Below are 18521 nucleotides of genomic sequence, written 5' to 3'. Positions count from 1 at the left end.
TCCCTTGCTCATTTCGTATTTTCCTAAATCATTTAGGGAAGGAACGCAGTCAGTGCTACCTGTATCTTCTCCAGATGTGATCGTTTTTGAATTTATCTCTAGTCCGCGCGTCTCCAAATATGCTTGATAGCAGAAAAGAAAAGTGAAAAACATTCTCAAGTATTTGTTCTGTTTTTGTTTCTATTATCTGTTGATTATTAAACAGTAGGTCAATTAGTCAAGGAGTATTTTAATCACAATTAAAGGCTCGAGCAACTCAACACTGCGCGAGTTTGGCGCCCGCCAGGTCAATTTCATTTTACGCGCCAATAGTAGATGGCGCTCGTGCGCATGTCACTTCTTTTGGGATAATATTACTTCTCAGTATTTTATTATAAATATTATTAATATGATATAAAATCTATTTACCAGTTTGGTATTGGCGCGGAAATATAAATAATGTAGAAATACGTTCGAGCGAATCTCTTAGGTCATACCCATTAGAAATTTCTCGAGAATCTCAGAGTGCTCATGAGCTCAAAACTGACAACAAGACGTTCCATATTTCACTCACTTAGATTATCGTAAGGCTTCACGGAGCTTCGGTGATTTTTATCGTGAGCGATAGTTTCTTTCGTCTTTTGCAGGGGCGAACATTTCCTCGATATAGAGAAAATGAGTTGGGCCACCGCTGCTCTTAAGTTTTTTGGAGCACAGCTAGAAGAAACACAGGTACCCTTGAAACAGCCTGAAAACTGTGGAAAGATTGAATTAATGTAGAAAACCGCGATCGGCAATGCTGACTTCAAATGCCCCCGCTATGCTCCTGCACAGGCAAAGCAAATTCTAGAGTCAGGCAGTAGAATCGACTGGACGCAGATTGATTGGAAACTGCATGGTCCCAGCGCCAGAGATTTAGCTATCGAGTCGGAGACTCCAAGGACACGTTTTATTACCTAGATTTGATTTTTGTTTCCACATCTTTAATTAATTCGAAGAGCCGGACAAATAGAATTCCACTAGAAGCTGATTTCTCTATCATCTTGACTATCAGCATCCGAGTAAAAAAAAATACCGAAGCTTATAAAACGCAATAAAGATGGACGAATCCAGAGAACTATACACCATCCGGTTCAGAACTATTTATCCCTTACAGATTTGCACGAGATCACTTTACTAATGTTACGATGAATCTGGTCACGGAATCGATCGAAGAAATGTCAACCTATCTTGGAGGGTGCATTCAATTTTACGACGACTCTGAGACACAAAAATACGCAGACAAGGGATTTAATTGGAACCGTACTTTTGGAACTGATCATATTCATAATCATGGAATCGGTTTAGTTCCCTTTTGAAGACCACATTAACGTCCGGCAATATGATGAAAATTGGTCGCACGACACTGGTTGCTGGTCATATGTTGGGCATGTTGTCAATGGAGCTCAAGATCTCAACTTAGGTCCTGATTGTCTAATTAAAGGTGCGCTAGAAAACGAGTGTGGCTGTTACAATATTCTTGAGTAAGGAAGGTTGATATCCTATACTATTCAAAGGTACGATCCAACACGAGTTTTTGCACGCTTTGGGCTTCTACCACGAGCACACTCGAGCAGATCGAGACGACTACGTGAAGGTTTTTCCGGAGAATATCATTGACGAATACGAGATCAACTACGACAAGTTGCCTTGGAGCCTTTGGGCGAATGTGGGTTCGCCTTACGACATAGCGTCCGTCATGCATTACGGCTCTACTTTCTTTAGAACACTTGAAGCTCAGCAGGCTGGTCTCTATGCCATGACTGATATGGCAGACCAACCGTTCGATGCGCAGAGAGAAAGAGCTTCTAGCATTGATATGCACCAGGATATGGTTGTCGAAATTTAACTTTACGTAAGAGACAGTAAAAGGAAGACATCTGGAAAATTCTTACTGATTAATTCAATAATTTCCTATCAGATTGCTTGTGTCACAGTTGGACAACTGAATCGAAAGCTAGCTCATATCTATCCAGATTCCTGCGAAGCCATGAAGACAGCACGATTTACTGCTTGTAATAATGGCCATCCGCTTCTAGGCGATCGAATCTGCGACGGATACAAGGAATGGGATCATAAAAAGAGAATTAATAATTTAAACCCTTCTAAAAAGTGAGTTCAATTTTTGATCACAATGCAGGATTGCCTTGACCACTCTGACGAAGGGAACATGTGCATGCCTTACAACGGTTGCTGCGATAAGGAATGCGTTACTCTCAAAATAAGAGCTCGTTTTTATTCGTTTTCTTTGGAAGAATAATTTCCCAAGAACAGAGGAATATGATTCATTCGGAACGGACTAGACATTTTGTCCATTATGACATTCAATGCCGGGTAATTTATGGGCGACGTAAAGATAACGTAACGAAAGACTTTCGATATTGTCGGTTGGGGCGATTTCGCTGTTGATTTCCCCGGAATGCGATTTATGGGTCTCGAAGAAGAGTTCCAGAGACCTTGGTATAGCAACGGCGTTTACTCGATGGTGTTTGGAAGATATGTTGGTGGCTCTCAAAACTGTGGGTCAGATCTCGCAGGTAACGAGTACTGGATGCTTTTCGAGAAAACGTTCACGAAGAATCCTGGATGTTCTGAGTTTAATAACGCCGTCGAGGTAATATAAACAGAGATATATACAGTTCTTCGATGCCTATAAGAATATATTGCAATAAAATTGGCATAATTGCCTTCCAGGATGCCCTTCATCGAAAATACAGCACCGACACGTCTTTTTGTCAACCTTCGGATATGCTAAGAAGTAATTGCTATGGGCAAGTAAGGGAATACTCAATGATGTAACTCAAAGCTCGTGATGTCATTATTAAATATAAATCATTATGGCCGCTATAAAAATTGCGAAAGCAAAGGGTACCCTAATCACAGGTGGAACTACAACGACAGAAGAACCCACAACGACAGCAGCGCCGCTTGCTCCGCTGAATTCACTTCTCCCTGAATCAACTTTGCCTGATGGAGTAAGCATAGCCGACCCATCTACATGGTCTATTTGGGAGAATATTCTCCTCCTATCTGCCCAGGAAATGGTTTAGATCTTTTCGATCAGTTTAAACTTTAAAGCATGTATAAGTGCATAAAATTGATCATGTAAAAGTCGCTTAATCCAGATGTGGAACGCGTGGAAATTACCACGATTATTTCACAAATTGGCGGCGTCAGGCATCACAGGAACGGGCCTTTACCGTTTCCACCAATCTTTATGAGAATGGAAAAAGAGCCCGTAAACAGTCGAACTCTAGTAGGGGCCAATTACGTAGTTGCTGCAACATTTTTCTTCACAGACGAGTTCTCTGCCACTGCTAATACTGTCGTTGGATTAAATTCTAATGCTCTTACAGAGGGAATTGAGTTCGACAGGGAACGTGTTTGGATATTCTTAATGACGTTTGATATAGTTCATATCATATGGACGATATAATATTGTTGGTAGTTGATTTAACGGCAGAAACAAACTCGGAAAAGCTTCGTCACAACCAATTCAATCGAGTTTCCATTGGCACCAGAAGCCACGACGACTACGGCCGATCCGAATGCAACAACGACCACAACCCAGACAACAACAACGACTACTCAAGTGACGACAACAACAGCTCGTAAGTTTCTATCCTTGATTTTTTGAGAATGCGGATCTTAAACAGAAACACAAGAATCGATTGAGAAAGGTCGTATATTTTTTCGAAAGGAAATAATTTACAAGTAAGATTTTGTGTTGAAAGCGAAATCGCTATTCAAAGAAAGGACAAAACTCTTGATCTTCTGATTTGTATCGTCTGAAGTTCGGCTGGACTTATCGAGCTGCGCCTTCTCGGGCTGGCTGGTTTAAATGTTCTGGATTCTTTCATCAGTCGGTGGTACCCGCTAGCTGTGAATGCTGAGACTGCTGTGATGAAGAAAAAAATAATTCTCATTTTTCTGCTGTGCTTAGTTTGTTCTTGTTTTCTCCTATCGAGAAAGAGTGACTATCGAATGCAATCTCTGTCGTATTTATACTTTGTTGCGAGCAAATGTTTTGGGGAGGGCGCTGCTGATTGCGGCTTCCCGTTGTTCCATTTTAGGAAAATATAATCATCTCATATCCTCGAGGGCGCTACAAACCTGCCCGAGAGCGAGTTTCTCGTCTAGGCCGGAAACTTCTAGCTATGGCAAGATTTTTCAACGATTCGAAGGGAAGTTAAACAAGTTTTCGAAAGCGATCAACAGGTGTAATCGAAAAATAAGCTCCGGTTAGATTCTTTATCATAACAGTATTAGATTTTGATAATAGCACGAAAAGACTTTCACGATTACGATTTACATTTTATTCTTTTCTTCTTTGAGGATTTTTTTCTTTCTAAAGTCGTCTTCTCATGGGGGGCTTCAACATTCAGTGATTACATTATTTAAAGTGTTTTAATGACCAACCATTTGCACGACGTCAATGTTTGGAAAGGGGTCGTCGAGGTCGATGATTTCCGTGGCGGTGCTAGAGTATTCGCTCAACTGTAAGACACTGAATTTGTGAGCTTTTTACCTGTTTAAGGCAGATCTGTTATTTGTTCGACGCACAATGACCCTCGTGTTCGTTTTCGAACGACATCGTAGAAATCCGACTGAATAAAAAAATAATCTACTGGATCGCGTAAGAGTTACCTATCAAGACGATACAGAGGAATGGCAAAAGAATAATTAGCATGGTCAATTGCTTAAATTTGGTTAGTCACTACAAGTTCAAAACTAAAGACATACAGATCCAGTAAGAGTATCCCAACTCTTGACTTTATTACTGTCCAGCATTCCACCACCTACGGGGTTAGTCGCTGAGACGATGAATGAATTCAAGTTGCTCATCTCTTTTAATTGATGGTGGTTCACGCATAGAAATTTTGAAGCAGTTTCTTGTCTAATAAATATTAATTCAGAAATGGAATTTTTCTATTCTTACTGGTCAACAATCAGCGGTACATTCAACGCATCAGATCCTATCGTCATTTTCCTTATTTCTATCAAAAAATTGCTTGTTTTCTTTTCTTCAAGATCCGGTATTATAGGAAATCTATATCCCACCGGCACTTTAAGATGGCTCAAGAAAAATAAACTCGCATAGTTTCCATCGCCAAGAAATCAACGTATATATTTTTGCTTGCCAGTTCCTTTGTTCATTCTCAAGAACGTCATAATATAATTAATCGGGCTGTTGGACTCAGCTGTAATGGAAGGTGTTGTCGGACTAGATTCTGCTTGAGACTTCTCTACTTTGTCAATACCGGTACTGTTCTTGTAGAAAATGGGCAACTCGTAATTTTCTTCCTTGCATTGGTTTTCCAATGCTTCTTTTAATTCTTCTCTGGTCCGTGATTGAAAAAACTTTCGACTAGTTTATAACTTTACGTTGGTGTTTCAATCCTTTCCCAGAGCTCTGAGATATATTACCACCATATAGTAGTTCTTTAATTTTCGATGAGTCCAAAATATCCTCGCTGCTTTTCATACACAGGAATGAAAATCCAGCTCGGCATTCAGCATAGACATCACTAAGCCAAAGCATTGATTTCAAGATTGGAAAATATTCATCGGTGTTGTTAGATAGATTATTTTCAGAGGCTTGGGGATCTTCAGCCTTATACTTGCCACAACATTCGAATATTTTTGAATATTCTCAAATCGGTTATCGAATTATGTCTACCACTAGAGTAGTCAGTGCCGGGTGCAAAGTAGGTTCACAAAAATTAATGGTGAACTTATCCGCCCGTAGTCTCGGAGCCTCTGTGACAGATGTGACATCTGAAATACCGTATTCCACATACCGTGTATGATATACGGTATCTAAGATACGTGACTGTAAATAACCGTGCCTATTGATTTATCCTTTATCATCAACGACGTTAGGGTACACGTGTCGTTTCTCTTCGGGTCAATCGTATCGTTGGACTCTTTTTCGCGTGAGATCATTTCCTTCATGAGAAATTTTCCTACAGATAAGTCCCATAGCTCCTCAGGAGGAAGTATTGGTAACGTCCATGTTTCGTTCCTGGTTCCAACTTCGCTTACGCATTCCGGATTAGCGTATTGATTGCAATAAAGTTCCGCAAATCTGTAAGGCATTCAGGATTATTTTAAAAGAAGAAGGAATTACTCTCTTGAGCGCGTTTGATCGACAAGAATCACAGGCGAATATTTCTTGCTACACCCTTCGTCCTCGTTTCTCTCTTCCGGAGGGAATTGGGATGGGGATGAAAAGCCGCAGATCTCGGATAACTTCTCGTAATTTGCTTTAAAATTTTTATTATTTTTTTTTTAGGTTCACGCTTAGTTATTTGGATTTATAAATCTTGCTTTTCTAAAAACTCTTACTTGAATTGTCAATCAATGCCTTGTGACATCTATCGAGCTTTTTTAGGCACATTTATTCAGTCAAAATTATTTCTCTTGTTTCAAGGAATAGAGCAGAAGAAAGGTTGCTATGATTTTACGCTTTATTGAACTTTAAGATTGTACATATATATTTTCCCTTCCAATTGTCAAACTCGTCGCCGCATCGGTGGCTAGATGAAATCGTATCAAGCTAGTTAAGTTCTTTTCCTTACCATTTCTATTGCTGGAATAGCTGCAAAAACAGCATCAAAGTCGACGATCTCGGTATTATTGGTCGCTCTATTGTTAGCTCTGCGTCGGTCTACGACTGTCTCAGTCTTCTTCCGCAAAAAATAAGCCGCAGTAATCGCCATTAATACAAGAAGCGGAAGCATTATTACCAGAGATAGAAGTACCTGAATTCCTTCTCAGCAATTTAGTTTCTTGCATAATTACCATTTCATTGACTGGAGAGCCAAGGCCATTCGAAACAATAGGACTCCCTTTACAAACGTTATTCCTAGTAATGGCATCAAATTTAAAATAAAAATCTTCTACTAAGAGTCCTAGTACAGGACCTCTATCACTGATATTTAATGTCAATAGCTATTCATAACAGTTTCCTTCTAGGTTCACGACATATCCTATGTCGAGTAATGGTATTCCCAAATAATGTCTCAGTTTTCGGCTTCGTTCCCTACAAATTATATCTGACGACCAAAAGTAAGTTTCCCAGAAGAAAGGCGTTTTTTCGTACTCAATAAGGTACTTCCTTGTTTGAGTACTTTCTTTGAGGAAATTTATATTGGGCTTTTTCGCCACAGAAGTCAAAAAATAGTTATCTTCGTCAAGATTTAAAAAGGGAATAACTGCGTCTATCGCATCGTCGAATTCCGTTAAAAACAACTGGACGAAATCGTCGAATTCCAGCATAAATGGAAGAGAGATGTTGTAGTCTTGCGGTTGCCGTGTCCACTTCGATGAAAAATGATTGAAACATATCTTATCAATAGCAGTAATTTGATCGTCTAGAGTAAGCCGGGGATCCCATGCTTCGTTTGGCATGTCAGCGAACTCAAAATCGTCGTAATCAAAATCACCATTTCTGCTGCATATCAATTTATTGGCGTCAGTTGTACTTAAATTTCCCGAATGGGCCCCCACATTGGATTGCAGCCATCACTTGAACTCATATCTATGGTTGCATATCCGAAGGGAGATTGCCTCGACGGATTCGAGTCAAGATCGTTTTTATACCAGTAGCCAATATCTAATATGAAACGGAATCTAACCCATTGATCTGCTTCATTTGACCAAGGTTCTTGTCTCTTCAAGCAGCGATTGAGAAGCCTGTTACGCAACTTTAACTTCCATATTTCACTGTTTGATGTCGTTGGGAGGTCCCAGACTTGCTCATCTTTGCAAAGACAGTTTGAGTACTTTTTACAAACCTCATTTCCTCGACTGAATATTTTGTTTTGCAAAAAGTTTTACTAAGGCTTACTGAGGGGCATGTAGGCCAGGGAATTGGACAATCGATGTCCACTTATTGCATTTTTCATACTCCGGTATTGTCGCGTTTGTATTCATAGACATACTGGCGATAGAAACTGGAGGTGGATAAGGACATTTTTCTTGAATTTGCGGCAATTCCATATTTTATCCTCTCAATAAATGAGTTAGTTGATCCTCGGATTCTTCTGCTCGTCTCGCGTTTTCTGCCTCAACTACCATACACATGTTTGTTGAAGAAGATGCGAACAGAATACGGCTCTTCTGGAAATATTGAAGGGCAGGAGCAGTGTTTGTGAATGAATGATTTGTTGCCCTAAAATCATCGAAAGAAAAGCTTTGAATAGAAAAAGTATTGAATTCTAAATTGCAGGATTTACGATTCTCAGCCTGAGAGTATTTGTTTTTCTTTCTGAAATGGAGCTAACCCAAAAAAAACTTGGCCAAGCAAACGGCTTCGATAAGGGGAAAAGCAAAAAAGCGGCGAATTGGCTAAGCAAATATCTAAGAATGGGCACTCGGTGGGTGATGGGGTACTTCACGTGAACTATTTTTCCTCCAATAATCTCATCATCCAAATCTCAAAATCCTCAAATATCATTAATCAAAAATCACATTTTTCGAAAGAGCGTAAAGAACATTTTTGGCAATTTACGAGCAAGATTGAGAGGAAGAGGACAAAGGATAAACGAAAGAGTGATTGATAACAGATTACTGAGGCACTTATCAAGCACCAGTTACACCTTTATTGGCTCGAAATCTATAAACATTGGTTCTTTTACAAAAAAAGAGGTAAAACAGAGCATTCTTTTTCTAAAGTAGTGAGAACATGGTCTTTTAAAGAGATTTGAAACTAGGAGTTCGATAATGACATTTCGAACTAATTGATCTTGGCGTTTCCGGGCCGTGATTTCGTTATTTTTTCGGATGATCAGTTTACTAAAGCTGGGGGGAAATCATGGCGGCATTGTGCGCTCCGTAATGACGGTTTAGACTTGAAACTTTGAGCGTGTGTGTACCAGATAGATAGTGAAAGGTGCGATTCTCACTATCTTACTCTTCGTGAGTCGGCTTTTTGGGACCGGTGGAGCGTGAGCCTGGCGAGAGGGAGAGAGAGATAGTCCGCCCTAGAAATCGCGCCAGATATATTTGTCGCTAGCCCATATTCGAGGAAAAGCTCTCTTTCTATGAAGCAGATTTGAGCGCGTAAAAGCGAAAGAATAGAGGTAGGATTGCTCTAATCGAGATTGATTTTTGTCGTACCTTTCGCCAAATTATCTTGTTACGGAAGGACAAGCGCAAACGGAACTATTCAGCTGGAAGACGACCTGGGTAACAAGAACGATGAGCTCCAGCGGAGTCAACCAGTTGGGAGGCAACTATGTTAACGGAAGGCCACTTGCGCTAGACACACGGTCAGTTCAGAGAGCCCGGGAATGGAAAAGAGAAAATAAAATGACATTTTCAGGAGAGAAATTATTCGCTTGGCAAAGCAGGGAGGTGTTCGTCCATGCGATATATCAAGGCAACTACGAGTATCACACGGGTGCGTGAGTAAAATCCTCACAAGGTAAGCACTGCCAAGTTGGAGACTTTTCCTAGCGTCTTTCAGGTTTGAAGAAACAGGCGATATCAAACCAGGGGTTATTGGCGGCTCGAAACCAAAGGTTGCAACGCCTGAAGTTGTGAACAAGGTAACCTCATTTTCCAAACTTCCAAAATATTTTTGTTAATTTTAATCCTTCATAGCTGCGCAAAAGATTTAATTTTCCATCCCTTTCAGATAACGGAGTACAAACATGCGAATCCAACGATGTTTGCCTGGGAAATCAGACAGCAGTTAATAGATGACCGCATCTGTGTTCAAGACAATGTTCCATCAGTCTCATCGATCAACAGGTAATGGTTGCTCGTCTTTCCTGCGAACATGTGTTCCTTACGCAATAATGATCGCTGCAAAATTTTCCAGCTTGTTCTAGTAGCATCTAGCTCCGTAATAAAAAAGAGTAGAGTATTTTCGAGAAACATAACAAATACCGTCTTTGGATGGTATCCCTTGAGTGTGTATCATTTTTTAGGATCGTTCGCTCCTACTCCTCTGTCATCCTCAAGAACAACCCAAATCTAATCGAACAGGCTTCAAGAGCTTCGGCGCTGGGAACAACGATTGAAGAACTCCCATCGGATAGAAAACGTGAGTTAAAATACTTTCTAGTAGAAGAATCCCTTTTTGACAAAACTTGAGCAAGAACTGTCAAGTCACTCAAGCGGATAATTAATTTTCGACTTATTGTTATCATAGGAAGGAAAAACAAGCAACAGCAAGAAGAAAATGAGCGAGTAAAGAAAATTAAGCTGAAAGAAGAGCCATACTATCCAACTGATTCATTCAACGCACGACAGGGTTCTCCTTGCGGGCCCGACTCAGTAATTACTCAAATAAATTAATGGAGCTCACTCTCTTCTGTAGATAGACGGACAGAACTCGGGAACATCGACTCCTCCGTACGCAGATGGTGGTTCAGCCGCACAACTTGGACGAAGCCAGACAAAGGGCGACGCGAACGAGTTTCCAGCTGGTTTCTCTTCACTTTACAAGACGTATGTGGCCAGTCCCGAGCCAGCTCTTGGCGAGCATGTGGAACCGACGCCATTGTACTTTCAAGGTGGGATTGAGATATAGAAAGCAGACTCAAACAGAATTTAGAACAAGGATATACAAATTTCCTCGGATGGGATGACAAAATCTACCAGGAGCAGCTCTACTAATTCGGATTATTTCCATCGGAATTTACGCCCGCCAACGATTATTGAAACGAAATTTAAATCTAATCATCAGAGAAGAACGAGAACAATATTGACCCTCACACAGAGCTCTTTTAATTTATGTTCATAGACCCGAAATAAACAACTGTCATTCGAAAAGCGAGTTATAAAAACATAATTTTCAAATAAAAGATATTTCCAACTAGGCATTTTGCTGAAAGAAAACATCGCAGAATGATTCTTTCGCACTTGAAGATTATTTATTAAATGTATTGAGCGTTTCAAAAGATATTACAGAAATATAAATAGTTGGTGAGAATTGATGAATTGCACATTGAAAAGGTATAAAACAATTTGAAAGAAAGAAAGAAAGTTCAGTGCAGCTACAGCTAAAACAAAGAGGGAAAGAGACAGGTGAAGAGTTGAACTTAAAAATACAGTAACGGCACTGTAAATAAATACGATTTCATAATTGACACCGGGAGGTAGTCCAAAGCGGTATGACACGAATGAAATGCAAAAAGTAGAAAATGACGCTATACGTGGTTTAACCTTGATCGAAAAAGCGGAAATTAAGAGTGCCTTTCCTCCAAAGAAAACGCACAATAATGAGAAACGGATGCCATCCAGAACAGTTATTCTTCGACAAATGAAATCCAGCTGATAATGAGGGAAGCGATAGGGAATTTTAATAGACTAATTTTACTAACGAGCCAGCAATTTCGACACTGGCTGAATCAACATGGCAAAAGTACTAAATTAATTTAGACTAAGCGACTAGCAGAGCCAAACGCAACGTAAACGACATTGCCTAAAATGTTGAGCAGGCCAATCATGCGTAGGATCTGCGGCCATTCGTAGCCATGATGCAGACCGTAGCCGACAGCTTGGACACCGAGGAATCCTAAAAAAAGACTTATTTGGCTGCTTTGAGGCTCTCATTTACCTGGAATGGCACCGATGGTGTTCATTATTCCGAAAAGGAATCCACTCGCCTCTGGATACAAGTCGGAAGGGTTGATGAGAATCGAACCTGAACCAAAGGCTGAAGCCGTGCACGCCTAAAAATAGTTTGCTTCGGAATAAAAGATTGAGTACTGACCATGCACGAGTTGAAAATAGCGGCGTAGAACGAAGAGGTATTGGAGAGACAATAAAGAAAGAAAGCGCTGATGCCGAGGCAAATAGAACAGGAAAATTTCCGCGCGAAGGTCATATTATACTTTTTGCCCAGCATATCCGACAGGTAGCCGGATCCGAGGCATCCAAAGAGACTAAGAGACCATGGCGCAGATGCGTAAATGGAGGCAGGAGCTTCGGGCCAGTGGGTATGGAAAAACGCTGGCAGCCAGTTGAAGAGAATGAAAAATGTATTGTTGGACACCTTGAGTGGGCTTTCAGACGATTTTATTCAAATACAAATTATTCGTTGACTAGAAACGCAAAAAAAGGAATTATGTTGAAAGCCCGTACCAGGTGGGCAAGCATCATTGCGAAGACGGCTTTCTTGCAGAGGTTCGGTCGGACTGGGTTTGGATTCTCAAGCGAGCGCGTTCGTTTGATCGCCCCAGCAGAGTACTGGCCGTTAAGTCTGTAAATGTATAAACTCCAGAAGAAGCCGGAGACCCCGATGGCAGTGAACAGGTAGTCCCATTTGTAGCTTCTTGCGATCCATGAACCGATGGAGCCGACGAGAAGGAGACCGACTTGGCCGCCCGAGGCGATGAAGGAATAGGGAAAGCTGCGTTCGCCGGCTTGCACTTTCTCGCCGATCAGCGACGTAAACGCTAAAATAACACGTCAGGGGATCACTATCGAATCGCCTCTCCTACAGGGATAATGCAGTCCTTGCGAGACGCCGAGCATTGTCCTGACGATCATCATTGCACCAGCGGGTGAGTTGGAAAGACGCACGATCGTCGGAGTCAACACGGTCAGCGCAGACCAGACGAAGCCGCAATAGGCGAGGACGAGCGCACCGCCGAAACGATCGGCCAAGAAGCCACCGGCAATCTGGCTCATCATGTAGCCGTAGCTGAAGCTGCCCATAACCTTGCCAAGCACATTGTGATCCCAGCCAAAATCCTCCTGCACCAAGACAGACACGACTTTCTAGAGATTGAACTGACTGTTCCAAGAGGAACCGCTTCATATTCAAGTCTCTTTCGAATCTCGTTCCTGGTAGAGCCGACCTAGCTGTATAAACAATAACTGTGCCGATAAATAGCAAGACGCTCCATCGCCAAAGCTCCTCTCTAAAATATTGTACTTAATTGAATAATATAGGAATAAAGTTTATTCCTAGAAATGAAGAAGAAAAAGGCGTGCTCACGCTAACTGAGCCAAACGAAAAGACAGACTTTTCATGATTAATGAAAACGTTCATTTCATTTTTCGAGGACTTCGGTGCTTGATAAAAAAAAAATGTGATTCACCACGTTCGTCTCAGTTTATCCAAGTCCGCTTTCATATTTTCAAAGATACTCAATTAAAATTATAGAATCATAATTTTAAAAGCGAGACTGATTATCTATTTTTCAAAAATTCATTATTTCGACTTGCAGCAATTACACCTAATAAATTAATTGCTTATCAGAGCATATTTTTTCTGGGTCTTGACTCTATTCCTTGAGAGGTTAACTGACCTGTCCCATAAATGCATCAGACATATCTCTCTGGAACTTGGAACTGAGCGAATAAGCTTAGAAATTTGGCTATTGGGCGGGAGCCACCCTCCTCCGCCAATCAAAAAAACGCGCCAAAAGCTGGCGCAACCTTTTTCGCTATTTAGATTGTTTACGCAAGCTAATTGTCATATAAGTAATTAACCCTCTCGAATATAGACTGTCGACTCCACTAGCGAAGAAAATCAAATCAAATCAAATTTGTAAAGAGTACCTTTTTTTTGCATTTTTTATTTATTTTGGCAGTTGTGGATATTTTTTACAAATAGAAGGCGACAGCTGCAAAGAAATGTAAAAGCACAGATGCGCCGAGAATCAAGCTCGAGTTCGGGCGGAACCAGCTCAGTATACCAGACTCTTCGTTGTCCTCCTTGATTTCTCTTTTTCCAGAGCTCGTCAGCTCTGCATCCAGAAATACAGCTTTCTTAGGGCAGTGGAACCACTTTTCTGCCACATTCTCGCTCCGTAGCCTCTCTCTAAAGCTCAGTATTTATCAGACGATAGATGATTTCAAAAAACTTTTTGTGGGGCCAGAAATCGTAAAAAAACTGCAAGTGCAGTTTTCTTCAGCTCTTCCAGACGAGTCGAATGATGGGTCTAACTCTTGATAACTCTAAGGATTTACCGGTTTACCGGCTGGTTACCGGAAATAACGTTGTCACCGGCCGTTTTTGTTCTAGAAGTGATAAAAAGATGATCGACCCAGGAAATTGTTCCTTATAGTCAGTTCTACTGCAGGCTAAAAGATGAGAGTCGTATCATTACTCCGAAGAGAGTTATCACTGAAAACAGTAAATTTTGCATAAATTTCGTTGTCGCTGCACGTTCCTGATTTCTAGTCCCATTTCCGCTAGAAATAGTAATTTAGTGATAACTCTCTTCGGAGTAATGATACGACTCTCATCTTTTAGCCTGCAGTAGAACTGACTATAAGGAACAATTTCCTGGGTCGATCATCTTTTTATCACTTCTAGAACAAAAACGGCCGGTGACAACGTTATTTCCGGTAACCAGCCGGTAAACCGCTAAATCCTTAGAGTTATCAAGAGTTAGACCCATCATTCGACTCGTCTCGAGGAGTTGAAGAAAACTGCACTTGCAGTTTTTTTACGATTTCCGGCCCCACAAAAAGTTTTTTGAAATCATGATAGGAGAAAAGGCAGGCTACCCCTTTTTATGCGAGAAAGTGCAAGGAAACGAGTACTTACTTGAGTTCTATCTTGTTGAATTCCCAGGTCTTGCGTCTCTTGATAAAATGGGTCACTTCCAAAGAGTCGACAAATGCCGCGTCCATATTCGACGGAAGCTCTTTCCAAATCGACTCAGATAGTTTTCCGATCTGCAATAGCTGCGGCTTTTCCACATTAAACTCGTCTGTATTCAGTTCAAAACGACTTGATTCTTGTCTAACTCGACTTTGTTGTCGGCGATAAATTCAATTTTGATCCGTTCCTATTTTCCAAAAGGAGCTCCTGAAGAAGAGAAAAGTCAGCTGCTCCATCTTCCAATGAATAGCTGAACGGAAAGGGCTAATAAAACATCAATAAAACCAGAATTATCGTACCGGCGTCAATCTTCTTTGGGACGGCGATTTCAGGCGGAAGATTGAAAAACTCAGCGATCGTCGCCGGAGAAGACTCGTTTATCATTGCCCCGTGGAACTTTCAGATGCTAAAAGTTTGGTTCCTTCGGAAACAGTCCCCGCGGAGAAAAGCGCGTCTAACATTTCCTTATAAACTTTTGCATCGGAGAAGAATATCAGTGCTCCGTCTGTCGATCGCTCGTAAGCAGCATCGACGGGTTTATTATGAGGAAAACCGTCCCAGAACTCGTGAATCTTCATGGCCAGAGGAGGAACGAAATGACCAGTCGGACTCAATCTCCACATTCGTCTGTCAGAGAAGAAAAAAGTTTCCCCTCGACAAGTGAGCACTGCATCCCAGACGACGCCACAGATGTCAACGTCTAAGTTTAGAATGTTATTTCCATAATTAGAAATCTCGCGATTCCTAGGCCATGTTATCTCCCACGGAAACTGTTAAACCAGATCTTTGCAATCCTCACGGAGCATATTTTCTATGCCAAGTTTTCCACCTGGAAAACTGAACTTTGAACACTTACGATGGAAAAACGCTAGACAATCTGGATAAAATTGCTTGAGTAAAAATATAAGAATAATGTCTATCATTACAGTAATGAAATGAATATAATCTGGTCTTACCTTCGAAAGCACGGCGGGAGTTAAAGATTCCGTCATTTTTGAACTTGCTCGGATCCTCGCCGTATAATTTTTCGACTCCATCAATATCCTTCGCGCCAAGCTTGAGATTAGCCCATGAATATCCCTTATAGATAGGACGCATAACGGAGTCTGGATCGAGAGAGTGTCCGAGCCCTAAAGGACGGTTAAATTTCGGTAAAAATAAATTCGAATCATGAAAACAGCCCATCAAAACAAATGAGCCAAGTCTTATATCATACTTTCGCAAGAAAATGTTCAGACTGAACTGTGCTGTCTAGCAGCCTAAAAGAACTTCAATTTTAGATTTGAAAGAGACAAAAACAGCTCGTCAAAACAAATGAGGCAAAATTTATATCATATTTTCATAAGAAAACGAACTCGAATGAGTCCAAATTCTTAAAGTCATTGTTATATAAGCACTCGGTAAAAATAAACTTGCCAAGTGCGTGGCCGATTTCATGAAGCGTAACCATCAATAAGGAGGTCTCGCCGACATGATAGCCGTAGAGGGACCAGTTCTCGTCAGCGTCCAAGTGTACTTGGCCCGAGCGTCCTTTCTGGCCAGGGTAGAATGCATGCGCCAGAGTGTGTCCACGGCCGTCGAAGTCAAAATCATCCCCATGGGCACCCTTGTATTGGGATCTTAGATTCGTTAGACTCCCTCGTCCCCTAAGGTCACTTGCTTATCTAGATCGAGCTTTGCTCGGTCGCCGCCGTGTATTTCTCTTCATTCGGTAATTCACGCAGTTCGTGAATTAACCTCTATTTTACTCCAGCTCGAAATACAGACGTCAAAGATACTTTACTCGTTTTCTTCACTCGTCCAGATATAGAGAGCAGGCAAACTACGCTAGAAGTGGGAGATTCAGCAGAAGCTAGGATCCCTTCAGTGGTGTCAGAGTAGTCCCGTTGGAGAAAAGATAAATTTTTCCGCCATCGACAACCGAAGTTTCGCAACTTGGACGCTGATTGGCCGTCAGCGGAGTCGAGGGGAACCGAATCACCAACCGCCACCGCGCCGCCGGAGAAACTCCACTCAGAGAATTTTCCGCACCACACCAACACCACCCCGAGCGAGCGCCACCGCACGAGCGCCACCACGACCCACGCGCCGAAAGTCGCGCCCACGCAACCACGCACGCACGCCGGGGAAAACCTAAAATACTGAGAAAAACATAATTCTTTCGCCACTTTTCACCAAAAATCGAGAGAAGTTTACGAAGAATCGACCCTTGGACCAGACCTTGAAATTTCGACAATCGCTGGACAGAGAAATCGTCGGGCGTTTGCGCAAAAGGCACCTCAGCTCATCATATTGCGACTTTTAGTCGCAGTATTTTCTGAGGGCCTGAAAGGTAATCCAAGGCCCATAAACCCTTACTGCCGATATATTTCGAGCTATGGCGGCGAACAAATCACTGCTAGAAACCGTCACCGAAATAAGAAGCATAAACGATCGAGTAAACTACCTCGAAGAACAAGTGCGAAATGACGAATCACTAAAGCCAAGCCTAGAGCCCTTGATCACAGAAAGCAGAGTAAAATTAGAACAGCTCAGTACAACGCTTCTTACCTGCGAGCTCGATCAAGGAAAAGACTCTACGAATGCGACAATGAGAGAAGAAGCATGGGTGGCCACTACCTGGTCTCGTCACGTCCAAGACTTGCCGAAGCTGGACGCCGCATGCAACACATCTTTCAACACCTTCTTGGGCAGAGCCGACATTTATCACCGCGCCTACGTCCGCGACAGACCTTCACGTGAACAGCCTTTCATCGCAGCAGTGTACAGCCACTTCGACTTGAACATCGAACGCTCACTTGGAACCGAATTTCTGAATTGTCAAGACTGGAAATCGGCCAAGGCGCTGCTAGAGAAATCATTCGCCGCGAAGAGTCACTACTTACTGAAGCTAAGCGAAGTTTTCGACGTCGAATACGACCATTCGAAGCCGTTTGCACACTACACCGCCAACGTCTTGCAAAAGATGAACGAGGCGAAGCAAGCGACTTTGAACTCTTACCGACAAGAGAAGTCAGCCGACGCCGGGGTCGATGAAATATTTGACATATTCTCGACGATGATGCTGTACTTGAATCTTAGGAAAGAAGAACCAGACGTTTTCAACGCAATCCTTCCAAGCCTATCAAAAGTTTACGATATCAACGAACTCTGCCGTCTCGCCCAATCCACAAGACAGAATCGAGTTGACAGCGCGACCGTCTCCCAGCACTTCAACAGAAATAAGAACAAAAAGAAGAAGAATGCTAAGCGCGCCAGCAACGATTCTAAGGATGGGAAAGACGATAAACAACCAGAATCCAAGAAGATAAATACGACTAAGAACGTTGAAGATTTCCAACCATTCGACGTTCACTTTTACACAGTGAAGAAGAAGCGACCAGGAAAGGCTTATTTCGCTTCGGCTACCATCATTACGGGCTCTAAAAGTTTTGACGTATCGATGGAAGTCGACAGCGGAGCCGAGTCCTCCTGTCTGTCCGCTGCTTACGTTCCCGACGAATTTCTCCAGATGCTGAAGCCCTGTCCCTTCAAGGTCACCGGTTTCAGCCCAAATATTCCCGCCGAGCAGCCGATGGGTATCCTTCCCTGCCGCTTATCATTCAATGGTGGCCCTGCATTCTCCCTGAATCTCACCATTATGCCAGGCAGTAAATACCCAAGTCTACTGGGCCGCGATATACTAGAGAATGCGATGACGGACAGCTTCACAGTCGACAATAAGAATCGTACTCTCTCATTTTGCTACAACGAAGCCTTCACACAAACTGAGACTCAAGTGGTGAAGCTGGACGGAGTGAAGCGGACCAAAATCAAGAAATACTTGACTACTAGATCAGCGGTCAAGGATAGCGATCGATCCCGCACTCAACCGCCACCAAAAGTCCCAAAGCTGGACGCACCTAACAAGAACGCAGCCAGGTGCCCC

At 42.1% G+C, this 18521-nt stretch overlaps 4 protein-coding genes across 4 annotated transcripts; 2 read left to right on the top strand and 2 right to left on the bottom strand.

The window, feature by feature from the left end:
• Window positions 1-1081: 1081 nt before the first annotated feature.
• LOC145709166 (astacin-like) lies at window positions 1082-1867 on the top strand. The gene is made up of 3 exons (XM_081786845.1): window positions 1082-1262; window positions 1342-1462; window positions 1536-1867. Exons 1-3 carry the CDS (start codon window positions 1167-1169, stop codon window positions 1865-1867), a joined length of 549 nt encoding a protein of 182 aa, XP_081642971.1. The 5' UTR covers window positions 1082-1166.
• Window positions 1868-8479: 6612 nt separating this feature from the next.
• LOC145707695 (uncharacterized) lies at window positions 8480-10838 on the top strand. The gene is made up of 9 exons (XM_081785256.1): window positions 8480-9104; window positions 9195-9293; window positions 9347-9448; window positions 9491-9572; window positions 9662-9777; window positions 9957-10072; window positions 10181-10305; window positions 10349-10544; window positions 10586-10838. The coding sequence occupies exons 2-9, from the start codon at window positions 9223-9225 to the stop codon at window positions 10645-10647; spliced, it is 870 nt and encodes a 289-aa protein (XP_081641382.1). The 5' UTR covers window positions 8480-9104; window positions 9195-9222; the 3' UTR covers window positions 10648-10838.
• A 60-nt stretch (window positions 10839-10898) lies between these two features.
• Window positions 10899-13372, bottom strand: LOC145706606 (voltage-gated purine nucleotide uniporter SLC17A9-like). The gene is made up of 7 exons (XM_081784027.1): window positions 13290-13372; window positions 12825-12899; window positions 12477-12754; window positions 12118-12431; window positions 11747-12028; window positions 11591-11705; window positions 10899-11548 (listed from the first exon to the last, which is right to left on the bottom strand). The coding sequence occupies exons 1-7, from the start codon at window positions 13304-13306 to the stop codon at window positions 11409-11411; spliced, it is 1221 nt and encodes a 406-aa protein (XP_081640153.1). The 5' UTR covers window positions 13307-13372; the 3' UTR covers window positions 10899-11408.
• Window positions 13373-13569: 197 nt separating this feature from the next.
• Window positions 13570-15723, bottom strand: LOC145708560 (matrix metalloproteinase-25-like). The gene is made up of 4 exons (XM_081786245.1): window positions 15550-15723; window positions 14893-15293; window positions 14537-14843; window positions 13570-13804 (listed from the first exon to the last, which is right to left on the bottom strand). The coding sequence occupies exons 1-2, from the start codon at window positions 15689-15691 to the stop codon at window positions 14974-14976; spliced, it is 462 nt and encodes a 153-aa protein (XP_081642371.1). The 5' UTR covers window positions 15692-15723; the 3' UTR covers window positions 13570-13804; window positions 14537-14843; window positions 14893-14973.
• Between the last annotated feature and the right edge of the window lie 2798 nt (window positions 15724-18521).

The sequence above is a fragment of the Oikopleura dioica genome, chromosome XSR, assembly GCF_907165135.1.
Source record: "Oikopleura dioica chromosome XSR, OKI2018_I68_1.0, whole genome shotgun sequence".
NCBI classification, from domain to species: domain Eukaryota; kingdom Metazoa; phylum Chordata; class Appendicularia; order Copelata; family Oikopleuridae; genus Oikopleura; species Oikopleura dioica.
This window is presented reverse-complemented; position numbering and strand designations above follow the sequence as displayed.

Coding starts and splice junctions, on each gene's coding strand:
- LOC145709166 (XM_081786845.1), top strand. CDS start 1,167: ATGAATCTGGTCACGGAATCGATCGAAGAAATGTCAACCTATCTTGGA. Junction 1,263..1,341: donor AGACACAAAAATACGCAGAC/AAGGGATTTAAT, acceptor CCTTTTGAAGAC/CACATTAACGTCCGGCAATA. Junction 1,463..1,535: donor TCCTGATTGTCTAATTAAAG/GTGCGCTAGAAA, acceptor TACTATTCAAAG/GTACGATCCAACACGAGTTT.
- LOC145707695 (XM_081785256.1), top strand. CDS start 9,223: ATGAGCTCCAGCGGAGTCAACCAGTTGGGAGGCAACTATGTTAACGGA. Junction 9,573..9,661: donor CGCCTGAAGTTGTGAACAAG/GTAACCTCATTT, acceptor CATCCCTTTCAG/ATAACGGAGTACAAACATGC. Junction 10,545..10,585: donor GACGCCATTGTACTTTCAAG/GTGGGATTGAGA, acceptor AACAGAATTTAG/AACAAGGATATACAAATTTC.
- LOC145706606 (XM_081784027.1), bottom strand. Junction 12,029..12,117: donor CAATGATGCTTGCCCACCTG/GTACGGGCTTTC, acceptor AGCCCACTCAAG/GTGTCCAACAATACATTTTT. Junction 11,549..11,590: donor CACCATCGGTGCCATTCCAG/GTAAATGAGAGC, acceptor GTCTTTTTTTAG/GATTCCTCGGTGTCCAAGCT.
- LOC145708560 (XM_081786245.1), bottom strand. CDS start 15,691: ATGCGTCCTATCTATAAGGGATATTCATGGGCTAATCTCAAGCTTGGC. Junction 15,294..15,549: donor CTCCCGCCGTGCTTTCGAAG/GTAAGACCAGAT, acceptor TTCTAAACTTAG/ACGTTGACATCTGTGGCGTC.